Source organism: Pyxicephalus adspersus, chromosome 3 (genome assembly GCF_032062135.1).
Source record: "Pyxicephalus adspersus chromosome 3, UCB_Pads_2.0, whole genome shotgun sequence".
Lineage (NCBI taxonomy): Eukaryota > Metazoa > Chordata > Amphibia > Anura > Pyxicephalidae > Pyxicephalus > Pyxicephalus adspersus.
Window position 1 is genome coordinate 60,211,491 of NC_092860.1, and position 23,990 is coordinate 60,235,480.

General features: G+C 37.8%; 2 protein-coding genes across 14 annotated transcripts in view; one reads left to right on the plus strand and one right to left on the minus strand.

The window, feature by feature from the left end:
• Positions 1-23,990, plus strand: part of LOC140326357 (uncharacterized) — a 50,590-nt gene that overhangs the window by 7,655 nt on the left and 18,945 nt on the right. The window contains exons 1-4 of one of the 13 annotated variants that reach the window (XR_011919834.1): positions 11,496-11,838; positions 12,113-12,270; positions 12,375-12,444; positions 13,037-13,135. The exons of 5 other annotated variants lie outside the window; for them this stretch is intronic. The gene's annotated coding sequence lies outside the window, so the exon portion shown is untranslated. Of the gene's footprint in view, positions 1-5,184; positions 5,211-11,495; positions 11,839-11,881; positions 12,025-12,112; positions 12,271-12,374; positions 12,445-13,036; positions 13,136-23,990 lie in introns of those variants that run through there. 7 more of the 13 variants (XM_072404868.1, XM_072404869.1, XM_072404870.1 and 4 more) reach the window with 7 other exon arrangements.
• Positions 469-23,990, minus strand: part of PEX11G (peroxisomal biogenesis factor 11 gamma) — a 51,685-nt gene continuing 28,163 nt past the window's right edge. Inside the window, exons 3-5 of the mRNA XM_072404882.1 lie at positions 14,359-14,537; positions 2,280-2,330; positions 469-947 (exon numbers count right to left, since the gene is read on the minus strand). Of these exons, the coding sequence (XP_072260983.1) occupies positions 722-947; positions 2,280-2,330; positions 14,359-14,537 (456 nt within the window). The 3' untranslated portion in view covers positions 469-721. The remainder of the gene's footprint in view (positions 948-2,279; positions 2,331-14,358; positions 14,538-23,990) is intronic.

The following is a 23,990-nucleotide window of genomic DNA, read 5'->3' on the forward strand; positions in this document are numbered from 1 at the left end:
AGATTTAACCAAATAGGCCATATGTATTACTTTGGTCATGTTCCAAATATTTAAAGTTTTTTTTTCCTTCATCTGGTCTGCCAAGGCTTCAGACAGACATTCAATAATTGCTACTAGATGTGATTTGTAGTGATCATTTTCAAAGACAGTATGAACGCAAATGGAGAGGAGAGGGAGAAGGGGAAGTTCAAAAGCTTTGCAGTTCCTGATGGTCTGACACTAACAAAGGTATTAACTTGTTTTGACTAGTTTTCTGTAGTTCATGTATAATTTTTACATGTGATGAATGTATTATTGTGAAATTAAAAATACTTTGCTTTGTTTTTTTAAACCATGGGTTAATGAATGCTCCTATACACTTTCATCATTACCAAACCACATCTGGTAAAGACAGACAAGTGTATATAAGCCCTATGTGATTTTAAACAGAGAAGGTTACTATTTCTCTAAATCAGCAGTAGAGACAACTTAGCTGCAAATACAGCTTTTTAGTTGGCTGCATTTTTATTATGAAATGAAATCCTAGTCAAGTAATTTATTGACATACCTTCAGTGCAGTACTGACAAATTAATACAGTGATTGTGCCCAGGTGGCAATTTGCTTACCGCACATGGATCATTATCATCAGCATGTAATTATAGCAGATTGTCCAGTTTTAGAGAAACATAAATCAGACAGGAAAGTGGGGAGAACCCACAGAATTATAGCCTACTTTTGTGTTCATACTCCTGCAGCACTTCCCCCAACAGCAGTCTGGTAAATTCCAATCAATGATGAGATTGTCCCCATCAGACCCACCAACCACATAGGAGAGCAACCACCCCACAGAAAACCAGGGGGCATCCAATGGATAGTATTAGTGAGGTCGCAGATAGAGCTGAATATGCACAAAAGCTCTGACCTCATCTGAAATCTAATTTCTCCTTGGCTTTTTGGCAGACCATTCCTGTAAAATAACACAATTACATATCAAAAACATTTTAATCAATAAGTACTTTATTAAAAAAATAAAAAGTTTCTATGATAGGCATAAAATGGATGGGTATGGGGACTGACTGTACCAAAAGGCTATACTTTGGTTGCAAGAAAAACTGTGGTGGCATTATTAGGCAAATTTGTTGAAAGCTTTTAGTTCAAGAAAGCTTACAATAAAAATATTCCTAATTTATCCTTTTGCAACCATTAGATAACCCAAACAGTCCTCAACAGTTTTTTTTACCAAAACACCATTTTAGGGTATTAAAAACAAGACTTATTCTAAAAAAACATATATAATTTTATTTACTGTACAATTTTATTTTTAACTACAGGGGCTGGGTAAACCTGGTAATATAATGTAAAAATGAAGACTGAAGAAGACAAAGAGAGGTTAGGTTAGAGACAGACTGACCCAGGACGGAGAGATTGATGAGATGACCCAGAGATGAAATTGGAATGCAGAGAGGAAAGGAGCAGCAGAAATGTTTTATTCATATTATTGAATAATATTTTATAATATTATTCATGTTTTATAATATTATTCAATGTTTTATTCATATTTTGGGCAAACAATTACTCATATAGAACCTAAAGATTAAATTTGCGTAGTATTTCCGATACGTTAGGTACCTCCATATTTTTCCAATATGAGGCTATGGATTGCCTGGTTGCACATAAGCAATGTGTAACAATAGGCCTATGTTGTTTCGGGTATTGCTCAATCCCCAGGTTAAGTAAGGATGGGTTTGGTTGGACTAATATACGTCACTTCTTCTTCCGACAATAGTCGGAAGATCTCTTTCCAAACTCCTTGGATACTTTTGCAGTACCAAAAAAATTTGGCTCAGCGAGCCCACTTGACCACACCATCACCAGCAATAGGGAGAGGCACCCATATCAAATTTTGCCACAATATATGGTGTTATGTACCATCTAAGTAACATCTTAAGATAGGATTCCCAATGCGTATTGCATCTTGAATATTTAAAGGCAGACTGAATCGCACGTTGTCATTGCTCATCTGTAACGATTTTATTCAATTCAGTCTCCCATTTTGCAATACAAGATGATTTAACAAAAACTTGTTTATCCTGAAGAGCTTAATAAATAATTGGGTTACCTCGCGCAATACGATAGGATCCAGAGAAAAACAGCCCTATCTGAGAATAGAATCTGAATGTGGATAACCTTTTTGAAACATGCATTTGAATATAAATATGGCCAAGAAGCCAAGATATCTGGAATATACCTTTATATCTAAGCGTACTTTATTAATGAATAGTGATTACAAGCAACTTACTCAGATTGTTTTTCTTTGCTTCTTTTCAGTTTTACTAAAATTCTTAGAGACCTAATTGAGAAATAGGAAAATTCACATTAAATTCCAATGAATAAAAAAAAAAACAATGTGGTAATAGGTTTTAAATATTATATATTTATATATATTTACATATTTATATTATATTTATATTTACAAATAAATGTGTTGTCAATTCTAACCTCCTCTATAATGCTAGCTGTCGTGCTGATCTTCAAGCTTCAATACTTCATGAGTAATCAACTTACAACAAACATAAAGATTGGTTGTTGAATTTCACAGGGTATATGCATGTTCTAGATTAGTGAGTAGGTACTGAAAGGTTTATGACAGTTGATCAAGCTTAGTTTTGCTTATGACAGCCTTTAACATAATTCTCAAAAGATGTAGAGGTGTATTAACTTAAAAAATGCTAGCTGCCGGGATATTTCCCCCTTTATTACTATGAGAGACCAGTACATTCAGATGATGAAGTTAGCAGCTTCTTCATAGATTCCTTTTTATGAAGTAATAAAGGATGATACAAACTACACTAACTAAACACACTTTTTATTTTAAACTCAAAGACAAGCATACACATAGTGAACACACTGAAGGGAACATGATCCCTCTATAGATTACAGGGTATTGGTTGTGTTTTCATGTGATAAGCATTCTTTTATAAACAGTAATATCTTTCTGCAGTCTATCTAGTTGCTCTTGTATTTTCCAAAACAATATAAATCTCTGAAACACAAAAAAGTTCTGTCAATATTGTAGAAATCAAAAAGGAGAATTTTTTTTTTTACATTCTGCCCTTAAAAAAACACCTGGGATCAAATAGGTTGAGTGGGAGTTTATGAGCAACATGAGAATAATGTGAGGTTGTCACTGTAAAATGCAAACAAAATTCATAAGACCAGTCAAAAACTGGTTTGAAATTCCAATACACCACACTTCTATTTACATCCAAATTCTTTAAACACTGTACTGAATTTTTTAGACAAGGTCAATGGACTCCTTGAAAAAAAATTTTTTTGAACACATCCAAACAAACCAGTACAATCTGAAGTTCATGTATGAGACCAGCACTACGGAGATATCCTTTCTTGTTCTCAAAATTTGCATTTATGCAGAATCTAAAATTTAAACAACTCTCTTAAGAAAAAGTACAGCTAGAAACATTGCATTGCATGCTACCAGTGCTCATCCACGCTAACTTAGAAAAAAAGCATACCTTTCAGTCAATACTTAAGACTGAAGAGAATATGCTCCACACAATTTGAAATTGTTGTACAAGCCAAGGACTTACAAGCACGCCTCATCGAAAGAGGCTACTCGAAAAAATTATTAAAAAGAACTTACCACTGTAATGCGCCTGGGCACACAAACCACAACCAACTCCAGATATCCTTTAATCAGGCTTTATTAAAAGTCATAAAGCACAGCAAGGGTTAAGTCCAAAAGCGAAGTACAAGAGGGAAAGGCAAATACAGGTCAACAACAATCCGAGGTCAGGGCAGGCAGCACGCAGAATGGTCAGTAACAATCCGAGGTCAGGGCTGGCAGAGTTCAAGCAGAGTCAGTTTCAGACCAGGTCACTATGGAGATGACAAAGCAGATAAATTTTGAACCAACACAAGGACACACCCAAGCACACTGTGATAACAGAGGCTATAGCGGGCACTGGTGTACAGGACAGGCTCTCCTTAAATGGCCAGAGTGACCAATGGCCTGGCGCTGTCTGATAGGAGACTAACTGAATCCCCTGCGGCCGATTGGCCGCAGGGAATTCAAACTAACTATGTCCCGCCCCGGGGTGAGGCAGCCGAGTGCCACGCCCTCGGGGGGTACAAGAGGGACGCATTGTAGCACGCGCACCTCCTCCCACAGCACCCCTAGGATGTGCACTACTTTGCACATGCAAAGGAGTGCTGAGAGCAGGATATTCAGTAACCACATCTGAAGGGATGCAGGGGATGCTGCCTGGCTGAACAGTAGTTTGGCCAGGACGGATCCCTCCGCCTGCAGAGAGAGACAAGCTGCAAATAGAGCAGCAGCCTTGGCCATGCTGCCTGCTACAGCGGCGTCTCCCTCTGTGGCTGGGATCCCCAGGGACACTGCGGGCTCGCAGGACGGGTAAGTTCCTTACAACCACAAAGTAAAAGATCTAGATAGACAGGAAATCCTTTTTAAAGACAAAATATCACCCCAACAAGAAGTGACAAGCAAACATCACAATATCTTAAGGCAAATCTGTTCCAAACATTGGAACATCCTTAAAATAGACCCTCATGTCAACAAATACATATGGGATAATCTCAACCAATGGCCAAACTTTTTCTCTAAGAGGCATTATTAACTGCAATACCACAGGGATGATAGATTTATTATCATGCATCTGTGGTTGCTTTATTGTCCAAGCACATTTACATGTACTTGGACAATAAAATGCCCCACCTTTTTTCTAGGACAGTTATGGGTTTTCATAGCAATTCCACAATAACTAGATTTTCATCTGATACTGGAAACCTTATCAGTGAGTATACCAATACACAAACCTGTATCCTTAATGTATGTACTGCATAAATAACTATAACTTGCATTATATGTATGAGCATTATATATTCCTTTTCTATGTTAACAGATATGCGTAAAGGTTTACAACATAGTATTACAATGATAATTGGGATATGTATATTACACCATAAAATATAAGTTCATAATATAATGTGATATCAGAACAATATAAGCTCACAAATCTTTGCATAATATATCAGTTGTACTGATATGGGTTTGTCATATCATATGTTAGCAGAAAATTCTAAATACCTGTCTAAACTAATAAAAGGTACTGGTATACTAATACTCTTTTTCAGCTTAAAAGTTTTTTTTTTTTTAAATATAGGTCTTCCACCTTTTAATCATCGAAAGGTAAGCATTCATATTGAATATATAAAACAACCAAGCATTACACATCTAATACAGTTATGAAAGCTAAAAAAGGGAGGGAAAGGTTTTTGTTATATGTTCTCTCCTGTTATGGACTTCCTATGAAATGGTTGAAGCCACCTCCAGTAGGGTATACAATAAAGAAAAAGATAAGGTTAAAGAAAAGAGGTTTGCGGCTCACGGAAATGCTTAATGAACTTGTTTGTATATTTGTAGAAAAATTATTCATACACAATACAAGTACAGATTCAACATTTGTACAAAAACGCCTGTTACAATACTCACAGGGTTCAGGTATTTTTTACATATACATACATTGACGCAATATTCATATACGGCAAAGTAAGGATAACCGCATATTGTCGTACGATATACGCGTTTCACCACAAAGGGCTTCCTCAGGGATAGAAATTTGTACTGGTGTAGTGGCCAAAGCACATATATTCCAAGATTTAATATACATATAAAAGATAATCAAGATACTATTTACATGTGTATATGCAAGGAGTGCATTATATTCATAAACAGTACATATTATCAGTATCAAAAAGTATCAAAAATTACTCTCTCAGAAATTTATTCTTATCTTACAGGTCAATAACAAAGAGGTACTGAACCCATATTTACCAGTCAAACATGAACCAAAAAAATAGATCTATATTTTGTAAGAAATAAATGTACTTACAATTGAGTGTTGAAAAAGTGAATAAACAAAGAGTTAAAGTTTGAAGGTTCAAGATACAGATGTGTCTGTATGTAAAAAAAAAATATGAGAATTACGATATGTTCAGAGTTAGATGGGTTCATAGAAAGCTTTTTTCTATAAGGTATTAGCTGAAAGATAGTACATGCCTTAATGGTACTCTCATATAATATAATTGCAAAGGTCAAACAGGGTAGACAAGTATTGAGTGTTAAGAAGGTCATGTCCTTTGAAATAAGTGTAGGGAAACAGTATATCCATTTATGTTCCTATTTTATTCATCAGGCAGGAAAATGTTCCTGCAGCTCTGAAATAAGAAAATATAAGGTATTTTATAACCAAGTATCATACTATAGTGTATATATAGAGAAAATCTAGAATATTAAGGGCTTTCACACTGTTTGTTGGAGGGAATAAAATGCCATGTGGAGCGTAAGGAACTTGAAATAACCATGAGTCTCTGTGACATCTATAGAAGCATAATCTCAGCATGAGCTGATGGCTTACCGTAGTTTAAAGAAATAGTGCAGCTGTCTCGGGGGCAGGATGGATGCAGCCGAGCGGGCTGTGTGTCATATAAGGGAAGTAACATCGTAGTACTAAACAGCGACCATTACAAACAAATATGTATGGACATTTTGAACAACAAAGAATGGTATTTTACTATCTCCATTAAGGCCCTACTTTCCCACAAACAAGATTACTATGATCTAATTTGGCAAGCATTTTGTGCAAATATCAGACTCCAAAACCAAAGACTTTCCTACGATTAAGCATCCTATTCTCCCCACATTTTATGCCCTACCCAAAATCCACAAAAATCTGCTGCACCCAACAGGTCGTCCGATTATATCAGGCATAGGATCCCTCACAGCTAATGCACGTGATCTTGTAGATACATACCTACGACCACTAGTCACCAAACTACCTTCCTACCTACAAGATACGATAGACGTCCTTAAGCTCACAGACCAAATGAAAGTTCCACCTAACACTTGGATTGTAACTATTGACGTAGAATCACTGTACAACAGCATACCACACAAACTAGGTGTACAAACTCTATTTCAATGTTTACAAAACACCTATCCCCAGGCGACAGATAAAAATAACTTCATCACGACCTTACTATCTTTCATTCTCACTAAAAACACTTTTACCTTTGACGGTAACATTTACTTACAGCAACAAGGAGTCGCGGTGGGAACAAAATGTGCTTCCTCCTACGCTAACCTTTATTTAGGGAAGTGGGAGGAAGACTTGTTCCCCAATCCCCCTCACCAATCAATTTAAATCATTCATCATATCCTGGAAAAGATACATTGATGATATCCTCCTTTTTTGGACAGGCCCAGAATCCCTTCTCAAAACATTCTTCAATTACATTCAACAGAATGAATTTAACATAAAATTCACTATGGAACATAGTAAAATACAACTTCCCTTCCTGGACCTTTTTGTTAGGATTAATCAGGATTTCACAATTACAACCACACTTTTTAGAAAAAGTACGGCTGGGAACACCATCCTCCACGCCAGAAGTGGTTACCCTAAATCCCTCGTCAATAGTATACCTTACAGTCAATATCTCAGACTCAAAATAAATTGTACAAATAAGTCAGATTTCAAGAAAGAAGCTATACTTCTCCAAGAGAGACTGCTTGAAAGTGGTTACTCCAAGAAATTTATTCGCAAAGCATATACCAAAGCGAACAATAAAAGTAGAGAAGAACTAATTTTTAAAACAGCAAAGAACATTAAGGACACTTTACACATACCCCTAGACCTGGAAACAAAGTAGGGGGTGGTGTGGGTCTCCTCCTCTCACCTAGCTGTACATACAGAGTCCTCCACCCCACCCTCTGTCATTTTCACTTCATTTGAAGTCCACTCTGTCCGTCTCTTTAGCCCCTTACCCCTCATTGTTGCTGTTGTCTCCTGCTCCCCTGGCCCAGTATCACAATTTTTGGATAACTTTGCATCCTGGCTCCCACACATTCTTTCCCATGACCCGCCCACCCTCATCCTTGGTGACTTTAATGTTGCAATGGATGAGCACAACCTTCCTCCCTCAGCCAAACTGCTCTCCATTACCTCCTCATTTGGATTCACACAGAACATCAATGGCCCCACACAAATAGCCAGACACACTTTAGACCTGGTATTTTCTAAACTCTGCAAACTCACCCTCCTTGACAACTCACCGTTTCCCCTTTCTGATCATAACCCTATCACCTTCCACTTATCGAACTCTTGCCCTCCCTTGCCATATCCCAGACCTGGTCAATGGCAGAGAAATATCTGTAACCTTGACCACAACCTTTTCTCAAATTGCCTTGCGCCCCTAATCCCCGCCCTCTCCAAAATCACCTCCCCAGATGAAGCTGCCACCATGTTAAACCACTCTCTTTCCTTGGCTTTGGATAATGTTGCCCCTGCCACCTTCCGCTACCAACCCCTCCCTGCCAACCCTCGACCCTGGCACAACAATCACACCAAACAGCTACAAAAGACTGTTCGTGCAGCTGAGCGCAAATGGAGGAAATCTGGCCTCAGCGCTGACTTCATGGACTACAAAGCCATGCTACAAAGCTTTAACACAGTGCTCACTGTCACCAAGCAAGATTATTTCTCCGCAGTCATTTCCTCTCAAGCCTCTGACCCACGGAACCCCTTCTCTAAAATTGACTCCCTCCTAAACCCCACACCTGCTCCCCCCACAACATCCTTCTCTGCCCAAGACATTGCACCCTACTTTAGAGATAAAATAGACAAAATTAGACGATGTCTCTGCCCACCGAGCCACTCCAACCATACCCTCCCCTTCCACCTGTAAATCATCATTGGCCTCCCTCAGCCCTATTACTGTGGACGAAGTCTTATCTCTTCTCTCATCATCTCCGTCTACTACCTGTCCTCTTGACCCAATTCCCTCTGATCCACTCCGTGCCCATTTCTTCACCCTGGACCCTGCCCTAACCGAACTTTTCAACCTCTCTCTTTCTACTGGTAAATACCCCTCAGCTTTTAAACATTCCATAATTCTCCCTATCCTAAAGAAACCCAAACTGGACCCCTCCCTACCATCTAACTACCGTCCTATCTCCCTACTCCCATATGTCTCTAAACTTCTTGAACACCTTGTCTACAAAAGACTCACCCATTACCTGAGCACCAACTCTCTCCTTGACCCCCTCCAGTCTGGTTTTAGCGCTGCCCAATCCACTGAAACAGCCCTTACTAAAGTTGCCAATGACCTCATCAGAGCTAAGTCTCAAGGCAACTTTTCCCTGCTCCTTCTTCTTGATCTTTCCTCTGCCTTTGACACTGTTGATCACCCCCTTCTAATACAAATTATGCACTCCATTGGTATCAGTGACACCGCTCTCTCTTGGTTTGCTTCCTATCTGTCTGACCGCTCCTTTCAAGTTTCTTTCAATAGTAACTCCTCCTCACCCACTCGCCTCCCTGTGTGTGTGTTCCCCAAGGGTCAGTCCTTGGACCGTTCTCTTTTCTCTGTACACCTCCTCTCTCGGTAGTCTCATATTCTCCTTTGGCTTACAGTACCATTTGTATGCTGATGACACTCAAATCTATCTGTTCACTCCTGATATGTCTCCCTCAGTCCTCGATAAGGTCTCATGCTGCCTGTCAGCCATTTCATGATGGATGACTGACCGATTTTTAAAACTCAACCTGGATAAAACAGAACTCATCATCATCCCCCCTTCAAATTCCAAATCTCCCCGACATATATCTAACTGTTAACAACACTGTTATTTGGCCCTCCCCTCAGGCACGTTGTCTTGGTGTCACCTTTGACTCTGCCCTCTCATTTACCCCCCATATTCAGAACATTTCCAGGTTCTGCCACTTTCACCTACGCAACATCTTCAAAATCCGCCCCTACCTGTCCCGAGACCACCAAACTCCTTGTACATGCTCTTATCATCTCTCGTCTGGACTACTGTAACATCCTCCTCTCTGGTATTCCACTAACCCGATTCTCTCCTCTACAATCTTTTATGAATGCTGCACCCAGACTCATTCATCCTTCCCACCGCTCCTCTTCCGCTGCATCTCCTTGCAGATCTCTACAGTGGCTTCCATTTCACCTTAGAATCGAATTCAAGCTCCTGTATTTTGCCTTCAAATCCCTACACAGTTATTGTCCGACTTACATTTCTGACCTGGTAAAAAAAGTAGTCCCCCAGCCACTTTCTCCACTCCTCCAATAACCTACTAATGACTTTCTCACTCAACCTCATCACAAGACTTCTCTAGAGCTGCTCCAACTCTCTGCAATGGTCTTCCTCGTCCTATTCGGCTTGCTCCTACTTTCTGCTCATTTAAAAGAGCGCTCAAAACCCATTTTTTAAAACTTGCCTACCCATCTTCTGTTTTTTGAAACTATCACTACTTCCCAACACTACATATCCCCCTCCTATTGTGTGTAAATTCTCCCAACTACTAGATTGTAAACTCTTCGGGGCAGGGTCCTCTCCTCCTGTATCACTGTTTTAGTCTGTCATTTGCAACCCCTATTTAATGTACAGTGCTGCGTAATATGTTGGCGCTATATAAATCCTGTTTACTAATTATAATATTAACATTAAGGACACTAACACCCCTGTAAGATTAATCACTAGAAACAATGATGATCATGAAACCTCAAATTACTTTCAGAAAATCACAATCATTAAAAGACCACCTGGTATCAAGTCACTTTCAGGGAAACAAGAATCCCTTAGATCGAGAGAAGGTCCGTGGGACCTTCAAATGTGGTTGCTGTAATCAGTGACAATGGATCAAGGAAGCCCTCATGATTACATTACCTAATGGTATCAACAATAGACCAAATGCTCACATCAATTGCAAAACGAAAGGTGTCATATACATGATTCTATGTGTACGTGGCTCCTTTTATATCGGAAAAACCAAGCAACAATTCAAACAAACAATTTATGAACATATAAATTCTATAGAAATTGGGAAAATTATAACACCCATATGCCACTATGTGAGCACGAAGCATAAGTATGACTCCAAGGTCCTTCAATTTTTTGGCTTAGAACACTTATCCCCAAACCAACGAGGCGGTGACCTTGACAAACATATGTTACAAATTGAATCTAAATGGATTGTAAATTTAAGAGCAACATTACTACCGGGTATAAAAGACACGTTGAGTTTCAAATTATTCTTATGCTCAAATGCGGTAAACAGATTATTAAAGCATAGTAAACTGTTTAGAACACTAGCATAGAAGACACATACGTAAATACCCCCCCTCCCCCCTTCCTCCTTCCCCTTCTGCTATGTACTTAGATATATTTTATTATTTATATATTTTCTTGAAAACTCTATGTATGACGGGAAACATTATGTAGATACTATGTATGCATACATGTTGCATATATATAAGATAGGTCCTATAAGGTCCTTATCACTTAAACACCACACATACAAAAGCTCCCTCCATATATACTAAACAGCATCCATTCATTTTCCTTTTGATTCCCCCTGTTGCTTCAATGGGACTTGCGGGGGACAGAAGGCTGCTTTACAGCGATCTGATGGCTCACAAGCATTCCTATTCCAGGGCCACCTCCTCTCCCCCCTATGAACCGCCCCTAATAGGCGGATCACGAGCTAGTGCCCAGCCCAGCTGCCTGTCGGCTCTCTCTGTTCACGAGCAGGAGCCCCACTGACATCAGAGGGAATCAACATCAGAGGCGGGAGGGGTTGCAGGCGCGTGCCCGCAGGGATGCACCTGCACTCCACGAACACATTATAGGAAGTAAACATTGGAAGCGTGCCATGAATAGACACGCTTCCAGCACACACAGCCTGCTCGGCTGCATCCATCCTGCCCAGGAGAGCGCTGCACTATTTCTCTGAACTACGGTAAGCCATCAGCTCATGCTGAGATTATGCTTCTATAGATGTCACAGAAACTCATGGTTATTTCTAGTTCCTTTCGCTCCACATGGCATTTTTTTCCCTCAAACAGACAGTGTAATCTTCATTTGAAAGCCTTAATATTCTATGGTCACAGGATTACGCCATCCTTATTACGATTTTGGACCATAGGTACCGTCATGTACTGACACCGCTCATCAGGTGAAAACCTTTATTACATAGATTTTCCCTATACATACCTTATATTTTCTTTTTTCAGAGCTGCAGGAACATTTTCCTGCCTGATGATTAAAATAGGAACATGAATGGATATACTATTTCCCTACACCTATTTCAAAGGACATGACCTTCCTAATACTCAATACTTGTCTACCCTGTTTGACCTTTGCAATTATATCATATGAGAATACCATTAAGGTATGTACTATCTTTCCGCTAAATACCTTATAGAAAAAAAGCTTTCTATGGACCCATCTAACTCTGAACATATAGTAATTCTCATATTTTTTATTTACATACAGACACATCTGTATCTTGAACCTTCAAACTTTCACTCTTTGTTTATTCACTTGAGATTTTCAACACTCAATTGTAAGTACAAATTTTTCTTACAAAATACAGATCTATTTTTTTGGTTGACGTTTGACTGTTAAATATGGGTACAGTACCCCTTTGATATTGACATGTAAGATAAGAATACATTTTTGAGAGAGTAATTTTTGATACTTTGATATTATGCACTGTTTATGAATATAATGCACTCCTTGCACATACACATGTAAATAGTATCTTGATTATCATCTATATGTACATTGATTCCTGGAATATATGTGTTTAGACCGCTACACCCGTACAATAATCTATCCCTGAGGAAGCCCTTTGTGGCAAAACGTACGTATCGTACGACAATATGCGGTTATCCTTACTTTGCCTTATATGAATATTGCGTCAATGTATGTATATGTAAAATATACCCGAACCCTGTGAGTATAGTAACAGGCGTGTTTGTACAAATGTTGAATCTGTATTTGTATTGTGTAAGAATAAGTTTTCTACAAATATACAAACATATTCATTAAGCATTTCCGTGAGCCGCAAACCTTTTCTTTAACCTTATCTTTTTCTTTACAGTTATGAAAGCATATTTTTTAATATAGATCTGTACATTTTTTTTTCTGATCAGTACAATCACAAGGTTTCTCACACAAGATTCATCTGTCCAAAACCTTGGACATACAGCTATAACCAAAAATCTAGAATTGTCCCTTAAACAGAAAAGTTGGTAAGATTTTATTTAAACAACTATAGAATTCCTAATTATGATATAAACCGTATGCAAATGTAAATATGATTAATATTTGATTTTTAGGAATTGATTAATTATAAGTACTTTATACCAAGCAATTTAGCACTACACACTACTCTCTTTAATAACCTACAAGTAGATTTTATATCATATCCTTTAAACAACACTATGACATACAAACTTGTATTTATTTTTGACATGTATATTATTTACAACATACGGAAATCATGACGGAGCTAGGACTAAAGCCGCATACACACCTGCAATTATTGTCGTTGGAAAGTATCTCTCACGATCCTATCCAACAACAAACGACTGCACGATGGATGACCGGCGCTGTACACATGCCCGAGAACCATTGGACGTGTGTACCTAGCCTAAGAGGTTATGAACCAGAGTGTCCTAAGCTGATATATTTATACAGTGATAATGGTATTTATTTTGCTATAGATTATTGAATGTCTTGGATGTATCTATCAATCATCTGACTATGCATTAGGCTGTCAGGCTAGTCATTCATTATTATTGGTGGTGGTTGTTGCTTATTCACAGCACTATTCACAACAGTTAACATTGCCAGAAGTTATAAATTAATAAGGTGTCCCTAAAGATTAGTGAATAACATACATGCAAGTGATTTTTACACACAACATTTGCATCCCCTTGTGCATTGATCAAAAAAAGCTGTTCTCCGGACAGAAACAAAAAAAAAACACCTATTGTGCAGGTAGGTGTTCAAATAATCATCATTTTTTAAAAAGCAACTGGTGCAAATACCTAACTAATTTGAGTTATCAGCCTCTTGAAGTACTTGTACAGCAATCATCAGACTTGGGGAGGGAGGCACATTTATTTGCAACATACAGCTTAAAGGTTAACAAAATTCACGCTGACAGGGGGGGATCAGAGCAATAGAGATGAGAGTTTTTTCTTGTTTTCCTTTACTATCCATTCACATGCTGGGGAAAGTGCCTAGAAAAAAAGCATAAAAGACCTAATTCTAATATTTAACCACAGTAAAAAGTAAAAAAAATCGGATCACCAGGTTGGCTGTTCTATGTGACAGGAATGTGCAATGTGTAGACAGTTATCCTGTGGCAGGTATGCAGCCTGAAGTTCACCTTTAAAGCATAAATAAAAATGAATTTAATCTGCAATTGCCCTGTTAAGGTATTCTTTACAGGTTGGTGGAAACATACCTTATAATTCCTACTAAAAGTGAAAGGCCCCAAAGGACAGTGCTCGCCGTCCACCAAATATCAGATTTAGTATGAATCACCCCAACGTCAGCAGCCCAGGCCACATGTTCACAGGGGTAGTACAGTTGATCAAATATGTTGCCAATGACAGATATCCAACGGATAAGACAGTCCTCTTCCTGGTCGGGTTTAAACAGAGAACATTTTAAATAAAATGCTTTACATCAATATGGAAATATTAGGCAACTGATTTATTTTACTTTATATAAAGCATAGCATACAGATTTAATAACGTGGCATAATTAATTATTCACAAAAATGTGTTGTAGGAACTATGTAAGCCTTTTGGTGATGAAAAGTCTACCCCAGGCAATTTTGTTTTAATTTTGAATAGGAAATTAAAACTGCTGTCAGGTTTTGATATATAATGGTAAAAATGTGTGTATACTGAAACACGTTATGGGGTTCGCTGCAATACCAAAAATGGTTCTTTAGGATGTTGAGAAGAGCTGCTAGCCCATTCATTTGAAGTTTAGAGCCCTTTTTGCGCTTACTAAAACACTACACTATCTTGAAATTTTTGTTTTTCCACTTACCTCTTTGTTGACCATGTTACATGGGCAACTACTTGCTACTGGTTTTCCTGTCCAACACCTTTTTCCCAACCCTTCCTCCTTTCACTTGTGCCTCCTCCTATTTCATCACTTTGTTGATGTTAGTCGCTTGTATGTTTTTGGCATTTACCCTGTTATTTTAGCAATGTTTTGTTGCCATTTTTTCATTTTTAATTTTTTTAAGCTAATGTGACTTATAATCCCAAACTTGGTTACTGTATTGTCTTTTATATTTGTAACTCCTGGGGAAGCAGAAAAAGATATCTGCGAAACGTGCCAAGTGCAATAAAATGATCTGTTGTATTAATGACTAATGTTTTAAACAACAATTTTTTTTCACACTTAAAGCTTTATTGAATAAAACATAACATTGATACAGACTTCAGGTTCTTAGAGTAAAAATAAGAAATAAAAACTTCTTAAATTGCAAGACAACACATTTAAAGAACAATACTATGCAAATAATCTAATTTGTACGGAAAGGAAATATATCCGGATTTTAAAACTTTCCCAGAATAAACTAAAGCATATATCAAAATATAACGAAATCAGATTCATTTTACAAAACAAACCATAATAAACATTGACACTTATTGATTCAGGTAGAAAAAAGTAAATAGGGGAGAGGGAAAATGTGTCCCTGAGATTATATGCCTGATTTATCAATGAAATGCATGTATGCTCAACATGTGAGCGTATGCGCCGGTCACCAAGTTCTATTACCGCGAGTCGGGCCCGAGTTCTAGTGAACACGCCTGCCCGTTAACTGCAAAAGTGAGCAAAGATCGCGAATATGCCAATTAAGGCGATTAATTTTCAGCCGAGCGATTCAGGAGGAGACGTTAAACTCAATGGTGAGGTGATACCAATTGATTAGCGCACACCTGACCCTGTTCAGTGCACATCTCCAGTCCATTTTACAGGTCAGTTTGAATCTTTTATGCTTTTTGTGTAAGTGCTACTTTTTTATGTTACCTTCCACTCATTCACAAACTTGCTTCATTTATAGTTACATTTGTTGCACTTTTATTGGGTTGCAACACTGCAAACTAATTTCTATCAAGCTGGATATATACTAGGTAGCACTTTCAAATATGTCATCACACAATAGTATGACTGTAAAAAAAATATGTGAACAAACATTTGTGACCTGAATAAAATTTCATTCTAGTTTGAATTTAGAGAAATCAAATATTTTAGTAAAGGCTTTTAGGTAAGCATTTAGTGATTTCACTTGTGTATGTCAAAATACATTTAAATGTATAGAACTACATATGCATTTTCATTAGTACTATATTTAACTGGTGTGTGGGTGTGGGTGGGTGTGTGTGTGTGTGTTGGGGCAAATTAAGTAAGTTTGCTTGGATGGTATGCATTGATGTGATTTTTTTTTGTAATCCTCATTATTGTTAGTTTCATCTGTTGCTGCAATGTTTTTGTGCCTGGTTTGTAATGCCAGTTTCTTTTGTTTAGCAATTCTTCAGCAATGTTTTGTCATTTTTTTTCTACAAGTATTGAGTACAAATGTCCGCATGGTTTCTACTCCAAAGTGCTACTTGACTCCGCTTGTTGTCCTATTGTCACATATTGGTATTTGAATGTACTGTGTACATATTCCTTTTCTGAATAAATTGTCATGGTTTTTATTTTATTTATTTATTTATTTTTTAATAGTCTGACATTTGCACTCATTTTGATTTGCTGTCACACAACTCCTCTGTTCATTTGTAGTAGTGTTATAGGTTTGTTGTCATTTTGCTGTGCTGCTTGATTTTAGCACTATTGTATACAAGCACACTTCCACTTGCTGTCCAAACTGGTTGTCAATTAGTTGTCTAGCTGAGTTGCATACTCATTCTAACACACCTGATGGTATTGGAAGGAGGTCCAGGTTGCGAAGCACAACATCAAACCACATTGATTGCCAAGCACAACATCAAACCACATTGATTGCCAAGCACAACATCAAACCACATTGATTGCCAAGCTCACAAGCAGGGTCAGGCAATCTTGGAAATGAAAAGATGTTGTGTTGTTGCTAAACTTAATGCTCATTAAATACTGCAGTATATGCATTATTTAGGTATTTACACAAAACAAATAGTACTAGTATATAAAACTTCCAGGGCCAAATCCACTTTGGACAATACATTTTCTTGCTTTTCCATCCCTTCAGGGTGTTTCTGCAGATTTGAATGGTATTTTAGACCCTTGCCCACTATATATATATTTTGACTTACTCACCTCAGCTTGGTAGTGGAAGCACATAAAGGTGGATTCCTCCTTTAACCAAAAACAATATCATCTATGAATGTTGCTTATAGCCAAGCCCATGACATCAGAAATCATAGGAGAAATAGGCAATCTTTTCAATTTGAAGCACGTGAAGGAATATGGTCCAAAAAGCCCTCTTTGCCTACTTCTTCCTATAATTTCATTTGTTCTATGTATATGTGCACACATTTAAATGCATACATACAACATGTTTTGCTTCACGTGCACCCATGTCTATACATACATGCATGAGTGCACATGAAGCAAAACAAGCAATATACATAAAAAAAACCCAAAACTGATAAAACACAGTTGACAAGCACATAGCGGGTCCGCCTTGGCGTACAACTATGCGCATCAAACAACTGAGTTTTAACAAGACAACTGTGCTGTTTTTAGTCTTTCAAACAATTCAGAGAAAGGAACAGCTTAAAAACAATCGGAGATTGGAAAGATCACATACCAAAAAACCCCCAAAAAACAAACAACAACATTTTACAAACAACTTTATTAAAAAAAAAAAAACATTGGCTAAAAGGTCACATTAAAATATGAAAAATCATAGAAACAAAAAAAAAAAACACACACACACCACTAAATTTACACTAAATGACAAAAAATAAAAAGAACAAACAAAACACATGTAAATCCACACTTCCATGTAAAGCCAAAATAGTTAAAAAATGACCCAACAACTATTGCATTCAAAAAATACTTACCAAACCAATATGCAATTTTGACCTATCAAGGGTGGAAAACTGGATTAGAAAACAAGTGGTAATAAAGGCAGAATTTTGCAATCTAACAATATGGCCACAAACACAACAACATAGCATTAACATTTACTTCAAAATTGCAAAGTGGACATTGAAAAATTCAAAGTTAAAAAAAACAAAAAGCACCTATTGTGCTAAAGGGTAGGTATCAAATGCAGCAACATAGATTAATTAGGATAACACACAAAACAACAGCCCCTCCTGCCCTTCCAAGAAAAAAAGACAAAAGGAAAAAGCAAGTTAAACAACACCTTTATATATGCTCAAATTTAAGTGCACAGGTGATAGAAATTCACTTGCGCAGTCTGTCAAAATTTTTTTTTTTGCAATTGGACATTCCATAATCATTTATTGATACGATCCTTTAGATTTGTGCACCAGTAAACACATTCAATTAAATAAAAAAAAAATAAAGTTGAGGAGGATTTAATGTTAAAAGTTTTTTCTATATATATATATTTATCAATATAAAAAAATTATTGAAGTATATATAATCATATATGTGTGTGTGTGTGTGTATATATATATATATATATATATATATATATATATATATATATATATATAGAAGCAAACAAGAACGTGTGTGTGCTTGTGACTTTTGTGGGAAAATCTAGTCCAATGGCAAAGCTGAGGTTTCGCCTGTGGAAACTCGCAATATTTACCCCCAGGCAGCTCCTCCGATCAGGCATCGTAAGCGTTTAGATAGGCATTGTAGGCAAGAGTTCAGCTCCCCTAACAGGAAAGAAAGAAGTCATTTTAAAATATGCTTATTTCTTACCGCATATAGATGTTTTAAATATTTGAACAGCACAAAAATTTTTTTTTAGGGCTAAGGGTAATGTGTGCCATTAGAAAGAATGCTTTTTTAGGGGAACAGTGAGTTTAATGCAAGCTCGCAAGTGTGAAACTGCCGGGGCTGCGCATATCCATCAGAGAGATCGTTTCAGTTGATGACTTCCTCGCGGGTACGCAAGCGCATCGGATTTGGTTGCTAAATTGATTTTAGGGCTCTGATTCCGGATCGTGAATGCGCATGTGCGACGAGCTTCCGATTTGGCTTGATGAATCAGGGCCAATAAGTTCAAAATAGTCATTTTGTAAACATGGCTTGGTACACAGCAGTACATTTGAAAACAATCCAAGCATCCCACGTTGCAGAAAATTTGTCTATGTTCTCAAGGCTAATAGCTTTTGCTTCTTCCATTACATAAACTGAACTGAACTTTGCTTAACCACTGTTTTACAGTGGGAATCTCGAGAATTCAAAAACAGCGGAATACTACTTCGAGGTGCATGTAATATGTCATTAATAAAGACTTTTTATATGTTTTCAAAGATGTTTGTGAAGGTGCAAAAAACATACCCAACCAGAATCTACAAATACTTGGTAATTATGTTGTATACATAAGTCGATTACCCGACACGTTTCGCCCAGTAAATCTTCATAATAATAATGGATTGTTTGTAGTTTTGAGGGCCTTTTCTCATGCCAGGTTGGGGTAGCATTGTGGTATAGGTTCAGTAGTTAGTGAAACAGAGTATTTACTTACATATTCCTTAGTAGAAAATGGAGTCTGGTTTTGGACCAAACATAAAAGGTGCCAGGATGGTTCTAAATGAGGGAAAGTTTTCAATCCTATGAATAAGGAGCATACAGAGACCAACCCTGGGGGTGACCTGTGGTAGGTAGGTATAAATTGCACAAATAGGTGATTATCGTTTGTAAAAGTTAATAAAGAAATAGGGCGCAAAGTAAAAGTCCTTCTTAAAAATGAAAAACAAAGGAATTGTTATCAATTTTACCTTAAGCAGGGCTCTCATCCAGACACAGAGATAACGCCAACACGGTATCTGTGACCACGCGGTGTTATGTACGAATTGCAAGGGGAGTCCCGGAGGCGTCCTCCATATAAGGTATAAAGGGCAGGAATCTGGAAGTCCCTCCAAACCTAAAACATGCATCTGACGTGAGTCAAGGGTTGTATAGTCTGTCCATCAGTGCAGAGGGATCCGGCTCTCTGATGACAAAGACCAAAGGGTATGGTATGCGGGTAGGCTCACTGCCTGCCCGTCATGCTGGAAACGTGAATGGGAGCAGCGCGAGTTTGTCCAATAGGACGGACTCATACGGGGATTCGCTGGGAGGGTATTGCTCGGGATGAGGCTCAACCCACCGGCAATAGGTGATGCAGTAAGTAACCTGATGCTCCCGTCCACGCAAGTCGGGGTCTGCATATATTGAGTGTGGAGGGGGAAAGGAATCAAGAGAACGAGGATGAGATATCTGCCATAGGGAAAATAAAGTAAATGTTATGTATCAAAATAATACAATCAGTAATATGTCACTCATCTGTATATTATCCTTAGATTGGTATATTGCGTATGTGGTGACTGTAAAAGCAATCATAATGTGACATTAATATATAATTGTACAAAAAAGGAAAAAAAACGTAATATGTTCTGTATATAATAGTTTGCACATTAACAAAATCAGTTAGGATTACAATATCTTATTTCGAATAGTTTGCAAATATTCATTGTTGTAAATTATAACCAATAAAAAATTAAGTATTAGAAAGGGTATGAAAGGAAACTAGTGATTTACATTGTTTTGGTATTTGTTACGAACAATTCAAGATGGTAAGTACATACATTAACCTCCCGACCGTTAAGCCCGACCTTGGTACGGGCTAAAAAAAAAGTGCTATTTTGGTTAACCCCGAGATTTTCCCAACATTAAAATCCCCACTTACCTGGTCTTGCTGTGCTCATCCAGCGTCTTGTTCGTGTTCCAGCGTCGTCCTCCGTCGATCGTCGTTCGTCGATCTCCCTCTCCATCGTCGGGTGCCTTCTCCTATACTAGCGGAACCGGTAAGAAGCCGGTCGGCATCTTGTGTTCCGCCGGCCGGCTTCTTACCTGGTCCCGCTGACCGTCCCGCGTCGTTCTCCGTCCAGCGCCGGGTGCCTTCTGAAACGAGAAGCCGTCCGGCGGAGAAAAAAAAGCCGCTCGGCTTCTCCCTGCGTGCGTGATGACGTCGGGGCGTGTGCGGGAAATTCAAATTTTTTATTTTCAAAATATCTACTAGACCCTTGTTCGGACATATTTCTGTAAGTTACAGGTCTACAATTTAAAAAAAAAAATTTCATGAAAAACAGTGGAACACTTTTGGTACAGAAATCTAGACCTCAGTGTAACGCTCAGGTGGTTAATTTACAGTAGGTTATTGTTAATTGGTTGATAATAAACGGAATTATGTATCCAATTACAATCTAGTAAACATCATATAAAATAGATTGGAATGCGCTTTTCTCAAAGAGAAATGAGAAAAAGTTCTTATCAGGTGTGTAAAAATTGTTTAAAGCTAAAGATTTAATTTAGGCCTGGAAAAAGATTCGCTTTGAGTGTAAATTTCAATTTTGATTCGTGTTGTAAGAGAATCTTATCAAAATCTTCACTTCTCGGGTTAGGATTAAATTTTTCAAATGCTGCAAATTTGATACAATTTGTGTCAAATTTATAGTACCAACATGAAAACTAATAGGCGTAACCAATTTACCATTTTTAATAAGGTATACATGCTCATAAATAAGTTTTTTCAGGGGTCTTTTTGTTTTGCCTACATAGAACTGGACACATGAGCGTAAAATGAGGTAAATAATTCCTAATGATGAACAGTCTAAATGATAGTTAAGTTTGAGTGTAGAGCCATTAGGGAGTTCCAAACTGGATTTTTTTCAAATCCAATTGCATTGTCCACATTTCCCACATGGATGTGTTCCATGGGGTCTGGGATCCGGTTCAATGTCTAAATTGGTAATATAGTGGCTATGAACTAGAGAATCCTTAGGAGAGCCTGTTTTTCTATAGGTAATCATGGGTTCCGTTCCCAAATGTTTGCGGATATTTGAATCTCCCATAAGAATGATCCAATGTTTCAAAATCAGTTGTTGGATATTTTGGTGACAATGATTAAATCGTGTAATAATTGGGATGTTGGAGCTGGAGGATGGTTTTTGTTTCCTAAAAATTAGCTCATCCTAAATAAGTGTCCAGACTTTTTTGAAAGACTTTTTGAGATGTCTTTTACTATAGCCTCTCAATAATAGTCTATCGGTGAGTTTTGGCCTCTCGTCTGAAGTCCTTATCTGATGTGCAGTTTCGTTTAATTCTCAACATTTGGCTATATGGAATACTCTTAATTAGAGGTTGTGAATGTGCACTATTTGCATGTAAAATAGTATTCCCTGACGTTTCTTTTCTGTACAGGGAAGTGTGAATGGATAAGTCATCAGATATATTGATATAGGTATCTAAAAAAGATATCCTTGTGGGATTCTTACAGAAAGTGAATTTCAAGTTATAATTGTAGGTTTGCATAGCATCGTACAGGTTCTTAATGAGATGATGAGGACCTGTCCAAATGATGAGGATGTCATCAATGTATTGGATCCATAATTGGATATGTGGGAGGAGAGTGGAAAAGTGGGTTCGGAGAAAAGCTTTTTCTCCCACTCTCCCAAATAGAGGTTTGCATATGATGGGGCACATTTTGTCCCCACCGGGACACTTTGTACTTGTAAGTATGTTGTATCTTTAAAGGTAAAAGTGTTGCGAGTCAGGATATATTGTAATAGTGACACAACAATTTGATTATATTTCTGAAATGATGGGTCACTCATCTTAAGAGTATTGGCTTTTTGTAGTAATTGTATTGTATCTCTGAGGTAAGAAGGGAGATTCACTACATATGGTCTTAAGTACGTATCAATTAGATCACTGGCGTTGGCTGAGATGGAGTTGATCCCCGTCACTAATGGGCAGCCTGGTGGATCTTTGTGGTTTTTATGTACCTTTTTGAAGGCTGTAGAAGGTTGGTATGACTGGGTGTTGGTTCTAAAGAAATTCTTTGTTTTTTTTGTCTATACAGCCTGACATAAATGCTTGACTGATAATGGAATAGAATTCATTGTGAAATGTCTCAATTATAGTTGGGAATTGTTGTGTACCATTCCTTGTTGTTTAATATTTTCAGGCACATTTTTTCATAATGATCATTGTTCATAATGACAATGTTTCCGCCTTTGTCCGCTGGCTTTATAGTAATTTGGCGGTTGTTTTTCAAATGAACAAAAGCCTGTTTTTTTGTATAGTTAAGGTTATGATGGGGAGGTGTTTCTTGGAAGTTGCTATCCAAGATATCTTTGGTTAACCACCTAGCCGTTAAGCCCGACCTTCGTACGGGCAAAAAAAAAAGGCTAGGATGGTTAACCCCGTATTTTTGTCGCATCCATACTTACCTGGTCCCGCTGTGCTCATCCAGCATCGTTTTCGTATTCCAGTATCGTCCTCCGTCCATCGTCGTCCGTCGGTCTCCCTCTCCAGCGTCGGGTGCCAGCGGGACCGGTAAGATGCCGGCCGGCATCTTTTGTTCCGCCGCCCGGCGGAACACAAGATGCCGGCCAGCGGAACATAAGATGCCAGTCGGCTTCGTATTATATTCATAATATCTACTAGAACCCTTGTTCGGACATATTTCTGTAAGTTACAGGTCTACAATTTAAAAAAAAAAATTCATGAAAAACAGTGGATCACTTTTGGTACAGAAATCTAGACCTCAGTGTAATGCTCAGGTGGTTAAGAGGTTTACAAATGTTTGTATATGTGGGTTATACAAAATAGGAGGAAAGTATGTAGATTTTTTCTGTTTGATTGGTATAGATGTTAAAGTATTGGGCGGGTCTGGTGATGAAGGAGAGTATATGGGGCTTGTGTTACTTTCTTCATATAGTTCTTGTAGGATTTTTAAGGTTCTAAAGTCATCAATTCTAAAGTCTTTAAAACTGACATATATTTCTAGGTGTATTGGGTTCATTTTACTTTTTGTCATATATAAGTTTAAGGGTTAAGTTGCGAGCAAATGTATTTCTTTTATACATTCAAACTTGCTGATATTGCCCGTGGGGC